Below are 22868 nucleotides of genomic sequence, written 5' to 3'. Positions count from 1 at the left end.
GCAGTGGGAAATCACAGACACACAGCTACTTAAATTATAAATATTTGTCACTTGGCAACACTGAAGCTTATGAATATATATATATATATATATATATATATATATATATATATATATATATATATATATATATATATATATATATATATATATATATATATATATATATATATATATATATATATATAATATACCAATATTTCATAGACCAGCACTCCCTTTTATGTAAAACAAATAATCTTTTATTGCATCTTTATCCAACGTTTAACCTTGAGGGACCGAAACATTGGATAAAGATGCAATAAAAGATTATTTGTTTTACATCAAAGGGAGTGCTGGTCTATGAAACATTGGTGTATACAAGACTTACCGTGCACCCCTGCCTTTATCAAGATTGATTTTGGAGTGCGGATACTCACCTGGAAAAGAGATATATATATATATACATACATATACACACACATACATACATATACTGCATTGGCATTGGGAACACAGTGTTCCCCAGCGCAATAGCGCATGTAAGTATGCGCGGCGCTAGGACCCTGATGCCTCGGACGGCGGGCGATAGGGCCGCAAGGCTTCGGGGCGCCGGAGATGCAAATCCGGCCTTGATGGTTAGTGGTTGGCTGAAGCAATTTATTGTCCAACAACTGTTTACTCTTTTTATATCATACTCACTACACAAATTACCCAAATGACCCTGATCAAAAGTTTACATACCCTGGTGATTTGGCCTGATAACATGCACACAACTTGACACAAAAGGGTTAGAATGGCTATTAAAGGTAACCTTCTTCACCTGTGATCTGTTTGCTTGTAATTAGTGGGTATTTATAAAAGGTCAATGACTTTCTGGACTCCTGACAGACCTTTGCATCTTTCATCCAGATGTTTTTTGGATTCTAAGTCATGGGGAAAGCAAAAGAATTGTCAAAGGATCTGCGGGGAAAAGTAGTTGAACTCTATAAAACAGGAAAGGGAAATAAGAAAAAAACAAAATAATTGAGAATGCCAATCAGCAGTGTTCAAACTAATTAAGAAGTGGAAAATTAGGGGTTCTGTTGAAACCAAACCAGGTAGACCAACTAAAATTTCAGCCACAACTGCCAGAAAAATTGTTCTGGATACAAGGAAAACCCACAAATAAGGTGAAAAAAAAAAAGTACTGGAGGAAAATTTGCGCTCATCAGCCAGGAAGCTGCGCATGGAACGTACTTGGACATTCCAACATGAAAATGATCCAAAACACAAGGCCAAGTCAACCTGTCATTGGCTACAGCAAAATAAAGTGAAGGTTCTGAGTGGACATCTCAGAACCTTACCTCAGTATCATTGAGCCACTCTGGGGAGACCTCAAACATGCAGTTCATGCAAGACAGCCCAAGAATTTACACAAACTGGAGGCTTTTTGCCAGGAAGAATGGACAGCTTTACCATCTGAGAAGATAAAGAACCTCATGCACAACCACCACAAAAGACTTCAAAGTGTCATTGATGTTAAACGGGGGCAATACACAGTATTAAGAACTGGGGTATGTAAACTTTTGATCAGGGTCATTTGTGTAGTTGTGTAGAAGAATAAAAACAGTTGTTTGACAATAAATGACTTCAGCCAACCACTAACCATGAGTGAAAGAAAAGTGTTTGTGTTATCATTCATATTCTCTGAAAAATGGTTAAGAAATCATAAATTCTGCCAGGGTATGTAAACTTATGAGCACAACTGTATATACATACATACATACAAGTGTAACTATAATATGGACTAAATGGCATCCCTCCTGCAAAATTCAAATTAGCTAGTAATAAAACACTTTGCTGAGGAACAGATTGCAATAAGCGTGAGCTACGGTTTTATACAATGCCAATCTGACAGTAACGGTATAAGACAATGACTTGAAGGCCTCTGTGAATGGGGAAGTAGGAGTATTCCCTTGCAGAGAAGCTACTCCCACTAGAGGCCCTATGAGCTCAGCTGAGGAAATTCCACAGCTAAAAATAACTGACGGCAGAATGGGAACCAGACAAATATTGCCAGAAAATGAAAAATGAGAGCAGTGGATAACATTTCAGTCAGATAAAAAAAAAATACCTGCTGTGTTTTGTTACTATCTCACTGTTACAGCTTAGCTTTTTGTGTAATTCATAGTGCCTTGAAAACGATAACCACATTGTTGATTTCCTCATCCTCCTCCCTATTCTATTTATGAATCATTTATGCACTTTCACTAACCTTACTGTCTCTATAATAACCAGCCTAGAGATTTATATAGCCAAACTACAATTGACATCTTGCCATATCTTTTTGCTGCCTTTATATAAATCATACCTCCCAACTGTCCCGTTTTTCATAGGACAGTCCCAATGTTGACAGCTCAATCCGCAGTACCAGATTGTTACTGAAATGTCCTGACTTTCTCTTTGATCTCCTTCACTGAACAGCCAGAAAAAGATACAAAGTTGCTAAAGCTTAATGGCTTTTGGCAGAGAGCCCAGAATATGTGGCAGGTGAACTTGGATACTTTTGTAACAATTTAGGGTCAGGGCACATGCTCAGATTCGGGGAGATTATTTGCCCGGCGACAAATCTCCTCTTCTTCGCAAGTGCAAGGCCAGACGTGGCGTTTTTATTTTGCATTATTAAAAAGGCTCGGTCAGTTGTAAATACGTCACTGAAACCACACGCGACCTCATCAACATGAGTTTTTCATGCATTTTTTTCAGCACGTAGGTTTCTTTTCCCAACATGCACTTCTCATTGTTCTCGTTCCCCATAATTCCGCTGGCTAGAAATATAAAAGCTATTTAAAAATAGAAAAGCTATTTACATGCAAAATGGAGCAGGAATGATCATCAATATGCAACGTAATTATGTCACCGGCCTAATACACTGTAAAAACATATATGTGTCATTTATCTCGCGTGAATTTGGACGCCATATTTAAAATACGCTGGTTTCGAACGTGCAGATCCTATAGAGTCTATTGATTTGGTAGTTGATTTGGAAGCTATATTACACCATTGGAAGAAAAAAACAAATGCTGTCTTAAAGGAACAATTCAGTGTGAAATAAAAACTGTGTAAATAGATAGGCTGTGCAAAATAAAAAATGTTTCTAATATAGTTAGTTAGCCAAAACTGTAATGTATAAAGGCTGGAGTGACTGGATGTGTAACATAATAGCCAGAACACTACTTCCTGCTTTTCAGCTCTATAACTCTATAGTTAGTCAGCGACTTGAAGGGGGGCCACATGGTACATATCTGTTCAGTGAGTTTGCTATTCATCCTCAACATGCAGCTCAGATATGACCCATGTGGTCGCCCCCCCTCAAGTCTCTGATTGGTTACTGCCTGGTAACCAGTCAGTGTAAACCAAGAGAGCTGAAATGCAGGAAGTAGTGTTCTGGCTATTATGTTACACATGCAGTCACTCCATCCTTTATTCGTTACATTTTTGCATCTAACTATATTAGAAACATTTTTTATTTTGCACAGCCTATCTATTTACCCAGTTTTTATTTTTACACTGAACAATTCCTTTAAGTGTAGTCTATGGCCTATTTCAGCACAACTGGTTACAGTGATAGAGCTTGCCTAAGACTGCTGAATTAACAGAATCTACGGTTTATAGATTAGATATGGAATCAACATCTCTTCAAATGAAAGCACAAACACTGACTTTATCCTGACTGTAGCAAATCCGGAAGGAACAGAAACCACATTTCACTTTTTTTGATGGAATAACCTATAAACTGATGTTTAACATTGGGTTTCGTTCTTTTAAGTGCCAATGCCTTTAATTCTATTGAATCCACCTGTTGACAGCAAGCATGCAGCATATATCAAATGTAATGTAGAAATTTACAGAGCTGGCAGGATATGGGTTTTTTTTTTGGGACCACAGATTCTACGTTTAGTGTAAAGTGCAGCTTGGGAATGTGCTGGTTAGTCATGCTAGATGTGACTACATTTGTCATGGTTGGTGTTTGTTTAGTGTAGACAGGGATTCTGACCAGCATTATGTGAAGACAAAGCAGTGGATTAACACAAGTCTCATTTGGCTTATTGACCATAAGGATTGGCTTACAAGGATTGCGGCTAAAGCTGGCCATAGACGCAAAGATCTGATCGTACAAGTCCTCAATTCTTATAATTTTCGGACCATGTGTGGAGTCCCGACATTTTTTATCCGGCTTAGATCGGTCGTTTGGTCGATCGGACAGGTTAAAAGATTTGTCAGCTGCCAATAATATCTCTGCATGTATTGCCGATTGTACGATTTTCAGTGGGAGACCAGCTTTGGTCAGACATAACTTTTGTACGATTGCTGTCAGGGGCAGAACATCGGCTGATCTGTTCTTTTGTACATTATTTGATCGGAATGGTTAGTGGCAGGTCAGGAGATGGGGAAGTCCGATCATCTTTGTGTCTGTGGCAAGCTTTATTGACAAACATATTTTTTTCCTATTGATTGAATCACAAAATATCTATGGTTATTGTTATTTCTTGTGCAAAACAGACAAAGACGATGCTCTCCCCCCCCGACACTCTGTTTCTAGCAAGGCATTACCTGTGCACTAAAAAGTTTAGAGCTCACCACTTTCTATTCATTCCACATTTAGGAGCATTTTTATCAAATTATAACTTTCACCCATTAATAAATACGTCCTAATATCCTAAACATGAGCACTCCTAAGCAAGAGGTACCCACAATTTGGGAGAAACTGTCCTAGCATATCCTTGGGTAAGTACCCTTATCCAGAAAACCCAGGTCCTCGACATTCTGGATAACAGGTTCCATACCTGTACAAAACCAGCACAACTTTTCTCTACCTTTAACACTCTCCTTTCCCCTTCTCCACCCCCTCCATGAACATCTGTCTCTGCTCAAGTTATTGCTGAGCACTTCAAAAACAAAATTGACACTATCAGAAGAGACATTACACTACTCAACCCCCCTAGACTTCCACCACCCTCCCCAGTCTCTCCTGTGCTCCATCACCCCTGTCACTGATGAAGTCTCAAAGCTTCTGGCCTCTTCTCAACTTACCACCTGCCCGCTTGATCCAATTCCCTCAAAACTTCTCCGCAATACCAATCCTTGTCTAATCAAAGCCTTAACTCACTTATTTAATCTTTCGCTCTCAACTGGACTGTTTCCTTCTCAACTAAAACATGCTCTTGTCACCCCCATTCTAAAAAACCCTCTCTTGATCCCTCCTTGACAACCTCCGACCTATCTATCTGCTACCTTTCATCTCTAAACTACTTGAGCGCCTAGTCTACAACAGACTAACCTCATTCCTCTCAAACAATAACCTGCTGGACCCCCTACAACCTGGTTTTAAGCCACAACACTCCACAGAAACTGCCCTGACTCGACTAACTAATGACCTTTTAACCGCTAAAGCCAACAATCATTTCACACTACTAATACTGCTTGACCTCTCAGCCGCATTTGACACTGTAGATCACCCTCTCCTCCTCCAGTCCCTCCAGTTGCTTGGCCTTCGTGACACAGCCCTATCCTGGTTCTCTTCTTACATCACCAATAGTTCCTTCAGTGTCTTCTACAATGGAGTATCATCTTCTCCCCTACCTCTTTCTGTTGGAGTTCCTCAAGGCTCTGTCCTGGGACCATTACTATTCTCCCTCTATACTTCCTCCCTCGGCAAATTAATCAACTCGTATGGTTTCCACTACCAACTCTATGCTGATGATACTCAGATCTATCTCTCATCTCAACCCAGAACTCCTAACTCGCGTCTCCTCCTGCCTGTCCGCTATCTCTACCTGGATGTCGCAACGCTAACTTAAATTAAACATCTCTAAAACTGAAATGGTTCTCTTTCCTCCAACTAACACCAGTAACATCCTGGAAGTATCCATCATGGGGTTATCCTAGATTCTGCCCTGTCATTCACTCCTCATATCCAGTCACTTATAAAATCATGTCACTTCCACCTAAGGAACATATCCAAAATACGATCATTTATCAACCAAGACGCTGCCAAAATTCTTATTCACTTTCTCATCGTATCGCGTCTAGACTACTGTAACACTCTTTTAATTGGCCTTCCCCTCCAGAGACTTTCACCTCTCCAGTCCATAATGAACACTGCTGCGAGGCTCATACACCTCAGCAACCGATCCTCCTCTGCCTCGCCATTCTGTCAATCCCTGCACTGGCTTCCGTTACCTTTCAGAATCAAATTCAAATTAATGACACGGACTTTCAAAGCACTTCATAATTCTGCCCCACCCTACATCTCTGAACTCATCTCTATATACTCACCAAAATGCTTACTACGCTCCTCTACTGACCTGCTACTCAACTCTTCTCTTATTACCTCCTCACATGCTCGCATTCAAGACTTTGCAAGGGCTGCACCCCTCCTCTGGAACGCTCTCCCACGGTCTGTCCGACTTTCTCCCAACCTTTCTGCTTTCAAGAAATCTCTGAAAACGCACTTCTTTAGAGAAGCCTACCCTCACTCTGCTTAACTACCAAACGCAAAACCCACATACAGTACCACATTTCTCACCAACTTAATTCGATCTTGCCCACTCCCACACCTTGTGTATTACTCCCTTCCCTTTAGAGTGTATGCCTATGCATAGGGCCTTCCTCACCTTTTTGTACCTGTATTGATTGTGATGTTTGTTACTCCATATGTTCTATGTATAGAATTCATGTGATTTAGTTGTATAATCACATTTAATTTACAGTGCTACGCAATATGTTGGCACTATACAAATACATGTTAATAATAATAATAAAATAATAATACATTAATATGACTATTCACTATTACCTAATTGCACTGGTATTGGCATTTGGGTGAGAAAAGCCAACCACATCCTATTACTGTGTGCAAACAATGGTCCGTTACTGTAGTGAACACTCATTTATATGACACAGAGTTCAGACAAATAAGGAAAAGCTGCAAAGTCAGCAGTTTCTGATACATAAACAGCTGAAAGAGACCATCCATAATCCTGCAGAGCTGATCAAGCTCCAGCTGAAAAAATGTGAGGATGGACAAAGAACTGCCATCCTAATAAAATACTTGAATCCTACACATCAGACAGAATAAGGGGGGGGGGGGAAAGTAATATTTAAAAGAAAGTAAACAGACTCATTGTTTCCTTTCAGTGGTCAAATGGGGTTTTGTGGCTACAAATTACAATCGATTACATATGCCCAAACACCTCAGCTGCAACAATATTCAGTTTGACAAGAGCTCACACAACAATCCATTCTTTTGCCTTTGTAAATAGTAAATTCACATTTTTTTTTTATCTTTAGATAAAACACATCTGAACGATTATATAAATTCCCCATTATACAGAGGAACGACTAAAGAATTTAAATTGGGGAGAGATCTGCAGCCAGGATACTATTTGTTTAATTTCTGCACAAAGAAAGAGCTTTATGATACCAGCTAGGATTGTGTTTTTTGTGTGTTAATACTTCATATTTATGCTACAAATACATTAAAATTTAAATAAATCCAATGGTTTTGTTTTGCCAGCAATATTGATTCCTGCAGCTTACTTAGAATTAAGTACAAGGTACTGTTTTATTATTACAGAGAGGATGGGAATTTAATTTGCATAAAATCAACTCTACAGCAAATGGATTTACCATAAATTGTTCTGCATGAGTTCAGTTCTCACTAATTCACAACCCGACTCGAGCTTGATGGCCTACTATAAAGGCCCTGTCCCACTACCAAAACTTTAACCTGCCCCACACAAACTGGAAGTGCCATGCCTGGTGGGCAGAAATTATATCACTCCAGAGGTGGATCAACCAGGTCAGGGGGAACAAATTACTTTGCAAGCCTGCAGTCAGATGTGGTACCTGCAGATCAACTGCATGTTCAGGAAATCCTGATCTTTCTGCCCAAAACCCAACCACTTTACGGGTATTTCGCACGTACCCAACCTGATGCAGGAATTTAATCTGGAGCTTTCTGGACTATACAAACCAGCAAGAGTTCTCTCTGGGAGAATATTTGGAAGTTAGTAACTAATATTAATTAGCAAACTGTACGTTTTGTGTGACTGAAAGAGTATTTAGCTGTTTACCCTAAAAGGGTTGTTCACCTTCCAACAACATTTTTCAGTTCAGTGGTTTTCAGATTGTACACCAGAAATAAAAACTTTTTTCCATGTTTTGCCAGTTTTTCCTAAACTGAAGTTTTAGGTATAATGTTCCTGGTGTCTGGCAGCTCTGTAATCCAGGTGCAGATTTTGAATTTATACAATCTGATACATTAGTTGTGGTACAGTGCTCAGCAGAATCTGTGGAATATTAGCAACTATTGTATCAATTCTAACAGCTGCCTTTAATGAAACACAGGGATTCTGCTCTGCAGGGACAAACAGAACAAATGTATCAACTAAATGTATCAATATAGAACAGTTTACAGTTACAGAGCACTTACTTTCACACTCCTGACTCATCTTTATATATCTTGATATATATATATATATATATATATATATATATATATCTTATATATATATATATATATATATATCTCTATATCTCTATATATATCTCTATATCTCTATATATATCTATCTATCTATCTATCTATATATCTATATATCTATATATATATATCGCTCTCTTAGTCCGTTTGCTCCAGCGGGGAGCATAGGGCCTCAACTACACTCCTCCAACGAACTCGGTTCACAGCGGTCTTCTTCAGCTGAGCCCATGTCCATCCGGCTGCCTTCATTTCAGCCTCCATGCACCTCCTCCATGTCTGTCTTGGCCGGCCAACTTTTCTTTTCCCTTGTGGGTTCCACTCATGGGCTTGCCTTGTGATGTTGTCAGAACTCTTTCTGAGGGTGTGGCCTATCCAGTCCCACTTTCTTCTTCTGATTTCTCGGTCGATGGGGATCTGTTTTGATCTTTTCCATAGGCTGATGTTGGAAGTTTTCTCTGGCCATCTGATGTGCAGGATGTCTCGTAGGCAGCGGTTGATGAAGGTTTGGAGCTTACTTGTGGTTGTCATGGTCAGTCTCCAGGTTTCTGAACCATAAAGCAAGACTGCTTTCACATTGGTGTTAAAAATACAAATTTTGGTTTGTTGTGAAAGGGCAGTGGAGTTCCAGATGGGACGTAAGGTGTTGAATGCATGCCTGGCTTTGTTGATGCATATATACATACATACATACATACATACATACACACAATCCAAATAGTTCAGCACACCACTAGAAAAAAATCGACCCAGGTGCTACCAATTACAGCTGCATACAAAATCCAAAAAGATAAGGTGCACACTGTGAACCTTTGTAAATTTTAAAAAGTACATTTTATTAAATACATGTTAAAAGAGGACCTCTTTTCTACTGTCGACTTTCTCCCAACCTTTCTGCTTTCAACAAATCTCTTAAAACGCACTTCTTTTGAGAAGCCTTCCCTCACTCTGCTTCACTACCAAACGCAACACCACATACAATACCACATTTCTCACCCACTTAATTCGATCTTGCCCACTCCCACACCTTGTGTATTACTCCCTTCCCTTTAGACTGTATGCCTATGCATAGGGCCTTCCTCACCTTTTGTACCTGTATTGATTGTGATGTATGTAACTCCATATGTTCTATGTATAGAATTCATGTGATTTAGTTGTATAATCACATTTACTTTACAATGCTACGCAATATGTTGGCGCTATATAAATACATGTTAATAATAAAATACACATATACATACACAAATATACATACATAAATATAAACAAATATACATATAAATATACAAATATACATACAAATATACATATATATATATATACATACATATATATATATATATATATACATATATATATATATATATAAACACATACGCAAATACATATATTAATATATACACTCTCCAAAGAATCAGCATTCACGATTAAAGTCTTTGTCTCCTGCCCGGGTGCGTGGCAGCATCCGAAATTAACACACATCTTTGAAGAAGCCGCATTTAAAGGACTTATGAATCAGCAAGAATTTATTAAGGATCCATCACCAACGTTTCAGCTGTAGCCTAGACGCATGGAGAGTTATCGCCAAGATGGTAGCAGCTATTAAAATGTCACACGTAAAAAAACAGTTCTGGATAAAAAGATGCTTTGAAGCTGGGCTGTCCAACTGAACATTGTTTCTCTTTTAAAGTGGACCTATCGCATACACATAAAAAGCAGTTTAATCTAAATCTTGTGCAAATTAACATTGAACCTAAATTATTTTCTTCATTAAAACAGCCAAACCTGTTATAAAGGGGTTTAAATATCTGAGCTGTCAATGAAATATTACCTGCCCCGCATCTATGCCTGAGGCAGGTATTCAAAAGCATTCCAAGAAGTTTATAGCAGAACAACTACAGCGACTTCTTAAGGTCATGAGATTTCAATACCCATCACTGGAGGATGTCAATCTGTTTTATAGTACCGCACAGCAGCACTTATTAGAGGAGAGGGAACACCCTTGTGACAGGGTTGCAAGACTAGTAGGCAACACAATCCATAGCAAGCGAGTCTTTGCTACATGTTTAAAACAACTAATAACAGTAATTAAGCATTTAGTAGTATATTTAGGCTACTTTCTTGCACGTTAGTTAAGGCAATGCATACTTATCAGGCAATGCATGGTTAAAGGGATGTTTTCTTTTTTTCCCCACAGCACTGCCAGGCACGATGTGAAAACATTATTGTTCTCCATAAGATGCCGAACACTATCTCGAGCACCATCTCAGTTCAGTGAGTTGTTTTTTTTTTTACTTTCCTGCAGCTGAGCTGCTAAGGCAATGTTAGGCATTTAAGCATAGCCCTATCGACCCTTCTTTAGCCCCCTCCCTTTAAAGTCCAGTCCTTAGAGGAATGTTATATTGACAAATGGATGATTCTACATTGACACTTTAGGTTTGCCAGAATGTGTACTTTTCAAAAATAAAGTATGGTTTTCTCAGGCAAACCTAATGAGTGGAACTTTTGGCTCCGTTGTCTAAAGAATGCTGGTTACAGAAGCAGTGTTTTGTATTGCGGAAAGTTTTTGATCTATACAAGTCACATATCTCAATAAAACTATTTGTATTTTTATATGTCTTTATATTGTGAAAAACATTTTGTTTTAGGAATTTTAGGAGCCCTATATCATATTATAGAACCGGAAAATACACAAATGTTCAGGTAGATTCAGTTCAATAACGATACGTTGTACAATAATTTAACACAAAAAGTCCCCTGTAAAAAATATAGGACTAAAGATGGCTCTGCTAATTTCTCTTACAAAAACATCTGTATAGATATTAAAGGAAACTGAGATAACCATTGTAAACAATCCATAGGAATGTGCCCAGCGTTTTTGCATTAGATTTTCTTTACGGCAGAGAAAACAAAAGGCAAAATTCAATTTCTGTTGGATTCTTTGTTTAGGAAAGATTTGTGTATTCCTGGCTGTGGGCTAATGCCCTTGATAGTGTGGTTTCTAGAAGTGTTATGCTTCCATGTCTTGAGCTGGGCTGTTTCAGATAGCATCACATTACGCATCTGCTAATTCAGGAAATACTAAGGACACATTTGGAGGACAAACCTGCTCTCCAAATCCATGTCAGTTCATATAGAGATTCCTTTATGCTTTTAAATCACAGGCAGAGCAATACAGTCCATTAATGGCTTTTTAGAAAAGACATGTATAAGGAATATAACAATAGCTTTCAGAACTGATAATTAAGAATAGGGAACAACATCTTGGAAACCAATATGGGTCAACCATGGGTGAAATACCTTGACCCCTGGCAGGTTCCATTTTATGTCACAAACAGAAAATGATTAGATTGCTAAACCTTCAGTCCTTCTCCTCCTGCCGGTCCAGATACAATATCTTCAAGTAGCAATTCAAAAGCGCTCATGCACCTCTATTTTAATTTATTGATAGATTGCTGCTAAGGATCCACGTGGGAAGCAAGTTAATTTATTGATACACATCTGAAAAAGTATAATCTTTTGAGTAAGAAATTTGGCTGATGGTATGGTGTTGTCTGCTTTGGGCAAATAGGATATTGCATGACTGAAATCCTCACACTACAGCCCTTCCATGGCCTCTTTTAAGGGTTTAAAGGGTAACTTACTACTACACTATATGCACTTTATATTTTGTTGTTTAGTCCCCCGCTAGCCATGCGGTGCTGGCCATTTCGTTGGGACAGGTTCCATATTATGTTATCTGCTATCAGTGACAACTGCACCAGGTATATGAATTTACCCAGCAAATACCATACATATGTTTGGTCGATACACCAAAACGCAGAAGTCGTAATTACAAGTAACCAAAAAGATTTAGGGCATGGACACAAATAGTGAGCAGATTGTCTGCTTTCCGCCACCTTTTATACACACTTTTATGCACCCACCCCCTAGTTACATTGACTGACCTGGCATCGGCCTGTGTGGAGCTACATGGAGCAGATATCAAAACAGAAACATGCTCCACACAAGCTGATGCCAGGCCTGTCAATAAAGCTGGGGGTAAGTGCATGAAAGCAGATCCACTGTCCTTCGCCAGTGTATAAAACGCAAGAGGAGGAAGCAGAGAATCCACTACTTGTGCCCTTTGCCCTTGTATAGCACAGACAGCACTTTGCAATCTAAGGTCCGTATCACATTCATACCATGAGGACAATTTTATCAGGAGACAATTACCAGTCTGTATGTTTTTGGAGTGTGGAGAAAAAAAAACACACTCAAGCATGGGGAAAAAATACAAACATTTAGTGCCCTGTCTGGAATGGAACCTAGGATCCCAGGTAAACTCAGCACCTCACTCTCTCTTCTCTCAAAAGGTACCCTTAGAAAAAGCTTTTGGTTTGAGTGCAAAACACGCATCAGGCAGGGGGGAAGGGGAAAACCAAGTTAAAATCGGGGTCTTTTATATGTGTTGAGCAATTTCTCTGGAGGTGAATATACAATGATGTAGAACTGGTCATAAACCGTGTTCATGGGACCACAATGATTTTTCAGAGTTCGTTCAGAGAGAAGAGATAGTAAGGCGATGAGCGCACCTAAACGTGTTTCAAAGGCAGGGCCACATTTACGGTTGCCAATTGTCCAGGTTTGAGCCGGACAGCCCGGTTTGTAGAAGAGCTGCCTGGGTTTTCCAAATAAGGAATACTATAGGGAGGACTCAATTTACCTTCATAATCCCCATTCACTTTACTGTCTCCTTAATAGGAAATTCTTTTTTAGCCACGCTTATTTTAATCCTTGCTGCCTCTTCTATCAGTTATATTTTTCTATGCAATCTGTATGTTCAGTATATATACCAAATTTATTTCACAGTTATATGGAATAATTGTAGAGGCTGCCTTGGAGTTATAGGTAGCCTGGACTGTTATTGATATAAGCACACAGACTGCAGGGCTCAGCTGCTCTCAGCCTGTGTATTTTTGCAGGCTGAGAGAAGCAGATCTGTTCAGTGCCCCTGCTCCATTGATTTGAATCTGATCAGCCTGTGTGCACTCACACTAATGGGGGAATGTAATAAAAGTCGCAAAGAGCAAAACAATTAGCACAAATAAGTATAAAAAGTCTAATTTCGCAATGTAATATTCTTCCTTAAGCGGTTATTACATTCAAATTTTAATTGCACATTGTGAATTTTAATTGCGCATTGCCCACTTTTAAGAAGTGCTTGAAGGTGTCGTAATCTGTGCACTGGCGCAAACTATAAAATTCGCAAACCTTCTTCAACTGTCGGAAGTCGTCGCTAAACAGTTTCCATGTTGGCAAAAGATATATTGAATTCGCCCAAATGCAAATTTGTTCGCATAGAGGCATTACTTTTTGCATTGTGAATATTTTTTTCCTGGTCCTTCACATGGCAGTGGGCACTAATGGGTTAACCCCCCCTCGTCATGAACGGACAGGAAATTACATCAAAATAAAAGACCTCCCTTACCCCTGACTCGTCCTCCTATTTTTTCCTGTCCCTCGTCAGGAAACTCACCCAATCCGGTGGATACTGGGCTCTGTCCACTGATGCTGGGGGACCTGCGTAATGCCTTGTGTGTCCCTGCAGGGCCTGCTCCGGGCCATGGCCTTTCGTTGCCTAACCAGCGCAGTAAGTCGCAATGCTCCGGTTGTCTGAGGAGCGCATGCGCAGTAAGTCGCGGTTCATCCTGAACCGCATAGACGGACCGCATGGGCGGAAGTGACGTCATTATCGCGGGAGATTTGAAAATCGGCGCATAAGAAGCGGTTCTCTTTGGATTTTCCCCGCTACTCGTTCAGAGAAATAACAGGAGAACAGCTAAAGCCTCCAGTTTGGGACTAAGTCACTGCAGTAAGTGCATCCCTAGGGAATTAATGCTGCTGACACCAGCTAAACAGGTATGAGAATCTAACTTGTTACTCTGTTCCCTAACAGCTATGAGCTCTGGGAGGCGATCTCATTCTACGTCTAGGGGGTGAGTGGACAGTGAAAGCTGAGCCTTGGATGTGTTTTTTCTTTTGTTATCATCATACTAATGTTGATGTTATTGTTGCAGGAGCTCCCCTGGTAAAAGGAGAGAGGAAGAGGTCAGAAGTAAATCCTCTAGGAAGGAATGCCTTTCCTGCAACAATCCTGCTTTGATAAATAAAAAGTTATGTCAGGAATGTCTGGACCAATTAGCAGGACCTTCCACCTCACAAGAGATGTTTATGGAATGGATGAAATCATCTTTTGATCAAACTGTGAATGATATGGTTGAGAAAGTAACTGAAAATGTTATGTCTAAAGTGGTTGCGCTTAAGTGTGACAGGAGAACAACCGCAACCAGCCACAGTGTATCTCTATCAGAATCTCCCATTTCAAGTAATTCAGAATTTTCTCAGGATGAGCAAACAGATGACAGAGAAGAAGTTTCTTTCAATGTGGATTTGGTGGAACCCCTCATTACTGCCATGAGGGAAACCTTAAAGATTGGTTCAGCGAAAACTTCGGAAGCAGAAGATTTGATGTTCAGAACCTCCGCCAGGAAAAATGAAGTTTTTCCTGTGCATCAAGTGATCAAAGATATGATTAAGGAAGAATGGAGTTCTCCAGATAAGAAATTCTTTCTAAATAAAAGAATAAAGAAGATGTATCCATTTAAAGATGAGGAAGTAAAAGATTGGGACTCTGCTCCGAAGGTGGATGCTTCCATTACTAGGATAGCTAGGAAGACCACGCTGCCAGTTGACGAAGGGGTGTCACTTCGTGATGCAATGGAAAGAAGGCAGGATACTATTCTGAAGAAGGCCTACTTAGTGGCTGGGGCTTCTTGCAAACCAGCAATAGCCATTACATCTTTGGCTAGAGCTAACAAAATCTGGATCCAAGAACTAGAAGAAGCTCTGAAAGTAAAGACCAGCAGAGATGACATTCTAAAGATGTTAGAAAAAGTTAAAGCAGTAAATGATTTTGTATCTGAAGCCTCTCTTGATGGAGTTATGTTCGCGGCTAAAGGGATGAGTTTAGCGGTTGCTTCCAGACGTTCTCTTTGGCTAAGGCACTGGATGGCTGATACTCCTTCGAAACATAATCTTTGTTCTCTTCCTTTTGAAGGTAACTTGCTGTTTGGACAGAGGTTAGATAGTATAATTTCCAAAGCTTCTGCAGGTAAATCTTCCTTTTTACCACAGGACAAAAGAGAGAAGAAACAAACAGGAGGTTTTGGTAATAGAACTTCAAGAGGGTCCTTTAGAGAAGCTAAATCCTACAGACCAGGCAAAGGGTTTTCAAGACAGAATTACTGGAAAGGAAAAAGTCAGTATTTTCAAAGAAGTCAAAAAGATGGGAAACCTGATAAGACCAAAACTTATGAAGGTGCGCGAGTCCAGCAGCACAAGGTTGGGGGAAGGCTACTCGACTTTCAAGCTGTTTGGGCTCAAACTATTTCAGACGATTGGGTGATTCAAATTGTGTCTCAAGGCTATTGTCTAGAACTCAAGAGCTTGCCTCCACCAAATTTTGTAGCTTCAAGAAAACCAAGGAATCAGGAAGCAGAAAGGGCTCTGGAATCAATCATCTTCCAATTATTAGAAGGGAATGTAATTGTACCAGTTCCTCCAAGCGAGATAAGACAAGGGGTTTACTCCCCTTTATTCCTCAGGAAGAAATGTTCAGGCGAATTCAGAGCTATCCTGAATCTGAAAAAGTTAAACAGATATTTACAGATAAGAAAATTTCGCATGGAGACAATTCGTTCAATATCTCAGATGATAAGACCGAACGATTGGATGGTAAAACTAGACCTGAAGGACGCCTATTTACATGTGCCAGTATACCCAGCTCATCAGAGATTCCTCCGATTCTACATTCTGGGAAGACATTACCAGTATGCAGCTCTACCTTTTGGTTTAGCCACTTCGCCAAGAACTTTTACGAAGGTTCTAGCTCCTATACTGGCTCTGATCAGGTCCCTGGGCATCGAAATCTTTGCCTATTTGGACGACATCATGATAAAAGCATCGTGTCTTCAAACCCTAATTCGTCAATCATTGATAGTACAAAATGTTCTACAACAACACGGATGGATTTTGAACCTAGAAAAATCTTCTCTAATTCCTACTCAAAGGCTAAAATTTTTGGGTTTAATTCTGGATACAGTAAGCTTCAGAATTTTCCTCACTCCGGAGAAAGCTGTCGAAATCCAACATTTAGTGACCAGTTTCTCCAAGTTCCCAGCCTCGACAGCACTGACATGCCAACAACTCTTGGGAAAATTAGTGGCAACAAAAGATGCAGTCGATTGGGCCTTACACCATATAAGACCCCTTCAGTCAGAATTTCTGAGACAATGGAACAGAAAACACGAATTCCAAGTCATAGAGATCAGTCAAGAGGTAAGGCAAAACCTTTTGTGGTGGAAGAATCTTCAGAATATGCTGAAGGGAAAGTCTCTGAAGACCCCGGAATGGCTACATCTAACAACAGATGCGAGCAAGATAGGATGGGGAGCCCATACAGGACAGAATTCAGTTTGGGGCAGATGGAAATCCTATCAGATGAGGTATTCATCGAATTGGAAAGAGCTTACGGCAGTCCGTCTAGCTCTTCTGAAATTCAAGAAAGTTATCAGTGGGAAAGCTGTCATGGTCAACTCAGACAATATGACTACTGTGAGATACCTGATGAAACAGGGTGGCACGAAAAGCAGATCCCTAATGCAGAGTGCACAACTGATTTTCCAGTGGGCAGAAGTTCACCTTACAGATCTGGCAGCTCTTCATGTTCCTGGGGTAATGAATGTCTGGGCAGATTGGCTCAGTCGAAATCCTCACCCAGGAGAGTGGGAATTGGATCAGAACACTTTCAATCTTATAGTGGCGGTTCTGGGCCAACCAGTGATCGATCTGATGGCGACTTCAAGAAACAAGAAAGTGACAGTATTCTGTTCCAGATTCAAGAACAAAGGGGCCTTGGTTCAAGACTGTTTCAGAGTCCAGTGGAACTTCAATCTGGCATACGCATTTCCACCCATTCCTTTGATTCCCAAACTCCTCAGGAAGATCAGGGAGGACAAAGCAGACGTGATTGCTGTTTTACCATGGTGGCCCAGGAGGAATTGGTTTCCTCAGTTGTTCAACATGAAGCAAGCCCCTCCATTCAAAATCCCTGTGCATTCGAAGATGTTACGGCAGGGTCCACTGTTTCACCCAGCACCAGAAAGTTGGAAGTTGACGGCCTGGCGACTGAAAGGCTGAATATGAGATGTCTAGGTCTTTCAGAAAAGGCGATAGATACATTGCTGGCAGCCAGGAAACCATCAACATCTCAAAAATATTACAAAATCTGGGAGACCTATCTCAATTGGTGCACAAAGACCAACAGGGCTTATGAAACCACCTCTCCAGAGAATATTGTTGAATTTCTCCAGGAAGGTTTGGATAGAGAATTGAGTGTGTCTACACTCAAAGGGCAAGTGTCAGCTCTGTCTGCCCTTTATGGAGAGGCATGGACTTCTAAGCCTTTGATTGTTCGATTTTTTCAGGCTCTGAGACGAATTAGACCAAAACAAAAAGAAAGAATTCCTCCTTGGGATCTGTCTTTGGTCCTTCAGGCCCTAACAAAGGAGCCTTTTGAGCCATTGGAAACGGCCCCCCTAAAATTCGTCACATGGAAAATGGCTTTTCTGTTAGCCATAACTTCCGCCAGGAGAGTCGGAGAAATTCAAGCACTCCTGGCCCTAGATAGTCACCTAATTTTCAAGGAGGATTGTGTAATTCTGAGAACTCCTCAAAGCTTTCTAACCAAAGTTGTATCCGAATTCCATATGAATCAGGACATCATACTACCAGCATTTTTTCCATCTCCAAAAACAGAGGAAGAAGCGGTGTGGCACAAATTAGATGTCATCAGGTGCCTGAAAGCTTACCTGTATAGGGTGAAGGAAGTAAGAAAAGATAAGAATATCTTACTCATTCCATCAGGTATGAAGGTTGGTTGTAAAGCGTCAAAATCTACTGTGGCAAGATGGATTAAAGCCTGTATCTCAGAGGCTTATAAGTCAAGTGCAGTGCAAGTCCCGCCTAACATTAAGGCTCACTCCACTAGAGCTGTCTCAGCGTCTTGGGCCTTCCAAGCCCAAGTGTCAGCAGAAGATTTATGCAAAGCTGCTGTCTGGTCTAATTTGAACACGTTCATAAAATTCTACAAATTGGACGTTTGGTCTTCAAGCCAGACAAATTTTGGAAGATCAGTTCTTCAAGCTGTTACTTATAAATAAAATTCTTGGTAGCATTATCCCACCCTCTTAGAGTCTTTACTGCTTGGTAAGATCCCATTAGTGCCCACTGCCATGTGAAGGACCAGGAATGAGGAAAATCTTATCATACTTACCGTGATTTTCTTTTCCTGGACTGTAACATGGCAGTGGGCAAGACTTCCCAACCCTTGAGGGGAGTTTATCTGTACAGTCAAAAATAGGAGGACGAGTCAGGGGTAAGGGAGGTCTTTTATTTTGATGTAATTTCCTGTCCGTTCATGACGAGGGTGGGTTAACCCATTAGTGCCCACTGCCATGTTACAGTCCAGGAAAAGAAAATCACGGTAAGTATGATAAGATTTTCCTCATTCTGTTACCGACTTTTATTACAGTCCCTCATAAGTGTCTTATATTACAAAACCCACCAGGTGCGCTTTAAGTTACTGTTTCCCTGCCACACGCTAGAAGCACCACAAAAGCTCAGTATAACACCACTATTCAGAGCCTGCACGCGCTTTTCTGCCCAGATCTCTACATCTGTAGCCTATGAATCACATTTTCTCAGGAAGACAGGTCTCCAGGGCTTATCAGATGACATCTGCTGTGACCGATACCATCGTTTCCGTGCCAGCATTCATCAGTCCCAGAGAACAGTCTCTGTACCGTCTCTGCATCCTTTGGCTGGTGTAACAAGAACTACTACTAGAATTAAGTTTAGCAAAATCCAGGGTGTAGTTTTTACAAGGCAGAAAATCAGCATCACTTATATATAAATGATATGCTCTTAGATGGCTGATTTTGTAAAAGCAGCCAATTCACTTTTCTCAGAAAACTGTTCACCTGACCTGTCAGCATCGCACACAATCTGTTCACAAAAATGTATTTTTCCACTACCCTCTTTAAATTGCTTTTCTGCATTGTGTACACATGGAAATATATACATACACATGAATACATTTAACAAGTTCCTACAGCACCAGAAAAGGTTTATATACTCATTTAATAGGTCGTGAGGGAGAGACAGAGAGACAATGGCAAAGAAAAAAACTGGGTTTCATATCCATCTCTACGTACAACCCTGCAGAACAAATTTTTAAATATTATGCTATGACATGCATTAGAATTTATTGAAGCAAGTTTATTATAAAAAATAATGCACATCCCTTTAAAACAAAGTAGATATGCACTAAATCCATAATTTTATGATTTTGCCAAATCTCAAATGCTCCACAAAATATCTGTCCGAATACTGAACATTAATTGACATATTCTGTTTTGAAATAAAAAAAATTGCATAAGCTGCAAACAAAAAATTGGTGCGTTCCGTTGTCCAGAGCTCATGTCACATGACCGAATCTAAAGAATGAGGTTTTTAGCCAAATTCTGCAAAAGTGCTGGGATTTGGCAAAATCCTGAATTGAATCCTGGATTCAGAAGTCACCTCTATAGTTCTTGCCTGTGTGTTTTCTATATTTGTTCTATGGTACAAAAACCATGAAGCCTGCGGCCTTGTTCCTTTATATGGTAATGAAACTCTTCTGATATTTAATACCCTTATATGTTACAGCAGGTTAATAAAGGCTTAACAGGATACCTTGGAAAAGAGAGAATGGCATAAAAGTAAGGTTTCCTATAGTAATGATAAATTAAGCCATGTGTCATTGGCTCTCACTCTCATTAAAACATAAACGCTTAGTTTAAAGAAAGTGATTAAAATCTGATCGCATTTAGATAACTAAACATGTGTCCTGGCCTGTAAAAGGGTCATAAACATTGGCAGAAAGCAATTAGGTCTATGTTGCATAACTAATTAATATTTTAAACCCACAGTTTAAGTCAGACACCACACAGCAAGCTTTAGTACACTGCATGCATACCACATACACTTCTTAATGCAACTGTGCCACTAAACTCATATTAGGATTAGCTTTGGCCACAGTCCCACCTTATTCTATCCTCTCATTTTTGTCTTTTCATTATATAAATTGGAAAATGTCTTGTTTGTGGGTTGTGTTTTTATTTTGTGAAACTCACATTTTGCCCACACATCTCTACTGGGAATGGTATTTCACAGCACTTCTCATTTCATGAGACATTGAAATGAACCCACAAAAGTAATGTATTAGTTACAGAACCCTTTTGTTTGTAACTAGCTATTTTAGAGCTCACTTTTTTCTCTCACATAGCCCCTGTCTAACTTGTTTTGATCGCTACAACTTGCAGTAAGTGGTATGGTCACCATCAATAATTGTGCCATTTTGCTTTTTTTGATCAGGGCCTTTAAGGAAGGAGCCTTCAATGATTAATGGGCATTTAGCATAAAAAAACTGGATGGGAAAATACATCAATCTAACAAATGAATCCAACTGTGTAGATTATTTTTTTATTTAAATTGTTTAGACATATTCAGTAGTGCTTTACAGAGATTATACATTTGTCCCAGTGAAGCTCACTTCCCTCACATAGTCACACACACACTATGGTCAATTTCAGAAATAAAATAACCTGCCTGTGTGTTTTAAAGTGCTGAAGGAAACCAGAATACCTGGACACATAGGGGCAAATTCACTAACCTCCGAAAATTCGCCAGCGTCGGCTTCGCTCACAGCACAACACTTCGCCAGGCTAGATTCGCCAGGACAATAAATTCAATTAAAATCCGAAGTTGTGTCCAGGCGCCGAATGCTGGCAAAGTTGCGCTATTGTTACTGAGCTAAGTGAAGCAAAGTTGCACTAGTGTTAGCTAATTTGCATATGGCGGGAAGTTAAAGTTGAATGGACGTATACGTTGCAGCAAATACATTACACTACACAAGCCCGGGAAACCTTAATAAAAGAAAATAGAGTTGTTATATTGCCCAGTGTATAGTTTATGTGCCATATGTTAGGTAATGTAGGGGGGAAGCTGGGTACCCCCCAAAAAAATTACGCTCTTGTTCAGCCTATCACCCTTTTTTTTTTTTTAGGAACTCCTATCTACTCTATTGCACTTCACCTGGTCTGAGGTAGCGAAGGCAAGTCTGGCGCAAGAGGTAGTGTTCAGTAAAATCCGCATCTTAGTGAATTTGCGTAGTTATGTCCATTCGCCAGAGCGCAAAATTGCCAGGCGTTAGGGAGTTACGCCAGTGACTGTTAGTAAATCGGCGAACTACCAAATTGATGTCACGCTGGCAAATTTTCGCCCAAGTTAGTCACTTTGCCCTTTAGTAAATTTGCCCCATAGACACAGGGAGAACATACAAACTTCAGGCAGATAGTGCCCTGGCTGGAATCAAACATAAAACCACAGAATAGCAAGACTGCAGTGCTAACCATTGGGTCATTGTGCTGCAATTAATGAAAATACAGAAGGCTTTTTAAGTTGTATGATGTCATGAGAAGCATGACATCATACAACTTTTCATTTCAGCCAGTTTGATGTGACCACCATAAATGCTGATCTACCAAATGAACAGATTGTTTTATCTTCATTTAAAATTACATTCAATTTTGAAATGTGACATGGGGCTAAACATGCTGTCAGTTTCTCAGTCACTCCATTGCTACACTACAAGTTGGAGTGATATCAGCCCCCCTCCCTCTCTCCCCACCCCCTCCCCGCAGCCCATCAGCAGAACAATGAGAAGGTAATACGTTAACAGCTTCCTGACACATGCATTGCTAAAATTAGTATAATAGTAACAGAGAAAGTAGTCGAAACTTGGGTTAGCCCGACTTGGATTTTTAATTTGAGTAGGAGAAACAATAACCTGTTTGAAAGAAGTTCCATTCTGACATCCTAGCTCTTTAAAAGCACTTTTAACAAAAATCCAGGTTCTGTGTAACAAAATAGAGTGTTGCTCAATCTGGGAACTCTGCTGCTCATGGGTTCCATGCTCAACAATAACAAGAAATAAATCAGATGGCAAAATGTGCTAGATTTTTTTGGTTTATTGAGCTCTCCACACAACAAACGAGAAACAGCTTTCCTGTTTAATGCGGTGAGAGGACTTGAGAAAGGGGGTAGAGCCCCCTAAAAGGTTGTGAGCTCTCAATAAACTAGGAAAATCTAGCACATTCTGCCATGGTGAGTGCCATCTGATTTCTTTCTTGTTACTTTTTCTGAAAGCACATGACCAGGC

General features: G+C 40.0%; 1 protein-coding gene across 2 annotated transcripts in view; it reads right to left on the bottom strand.

Moving 5' to 3' along the window:
• Window positions 1-22868, bottom strand: part of prrg1.S (proline rich Gla (G-carboxyglutamic acid) 1 S homeolog) — a 37280-nt gene that overhangs the window by 5184 nt on the left and 9228 nt on the right. Inside the window, exon 3 of one of the 2 annotated variants that reach the window (XM_018249743.2) lies at window positions 803-905. The exons of the other annotated variant lie outside the window; for it this stretch is intronic. Coding sequence (XP_018105232.1) covers window positions 803-887 — 85 coding nt within the window. The 5' untranslated portion in view covers window positions 888-905. The remainder of the gene's footprint in view (window positions 1-802; window positions 906-22868) is intronic. 2 annotated transcript variants of the gene reach the window in all.

The sequence above is a fragment of the Xenopus laevis genome, chromosome 2S (genome assembly GCF_017654675.1).
Source record: "Xenopus laevis strain J_2021 chromosome 2S, Xenopus_laevis_v10.1, whole genome shotgun sequence".
In the NCBI taxonomy this organism is placed as follows: Eukaryota; Metazoa; Chordata; class Amphibia; order Anura; family Pipidae; genus Xenopus; species Xenopus laevis.
The sequence above is the reverse complement of the archived record's forward strand: the minus strand, read 5'-3'. Positions and strand labels throughout refer to the sequence as shown.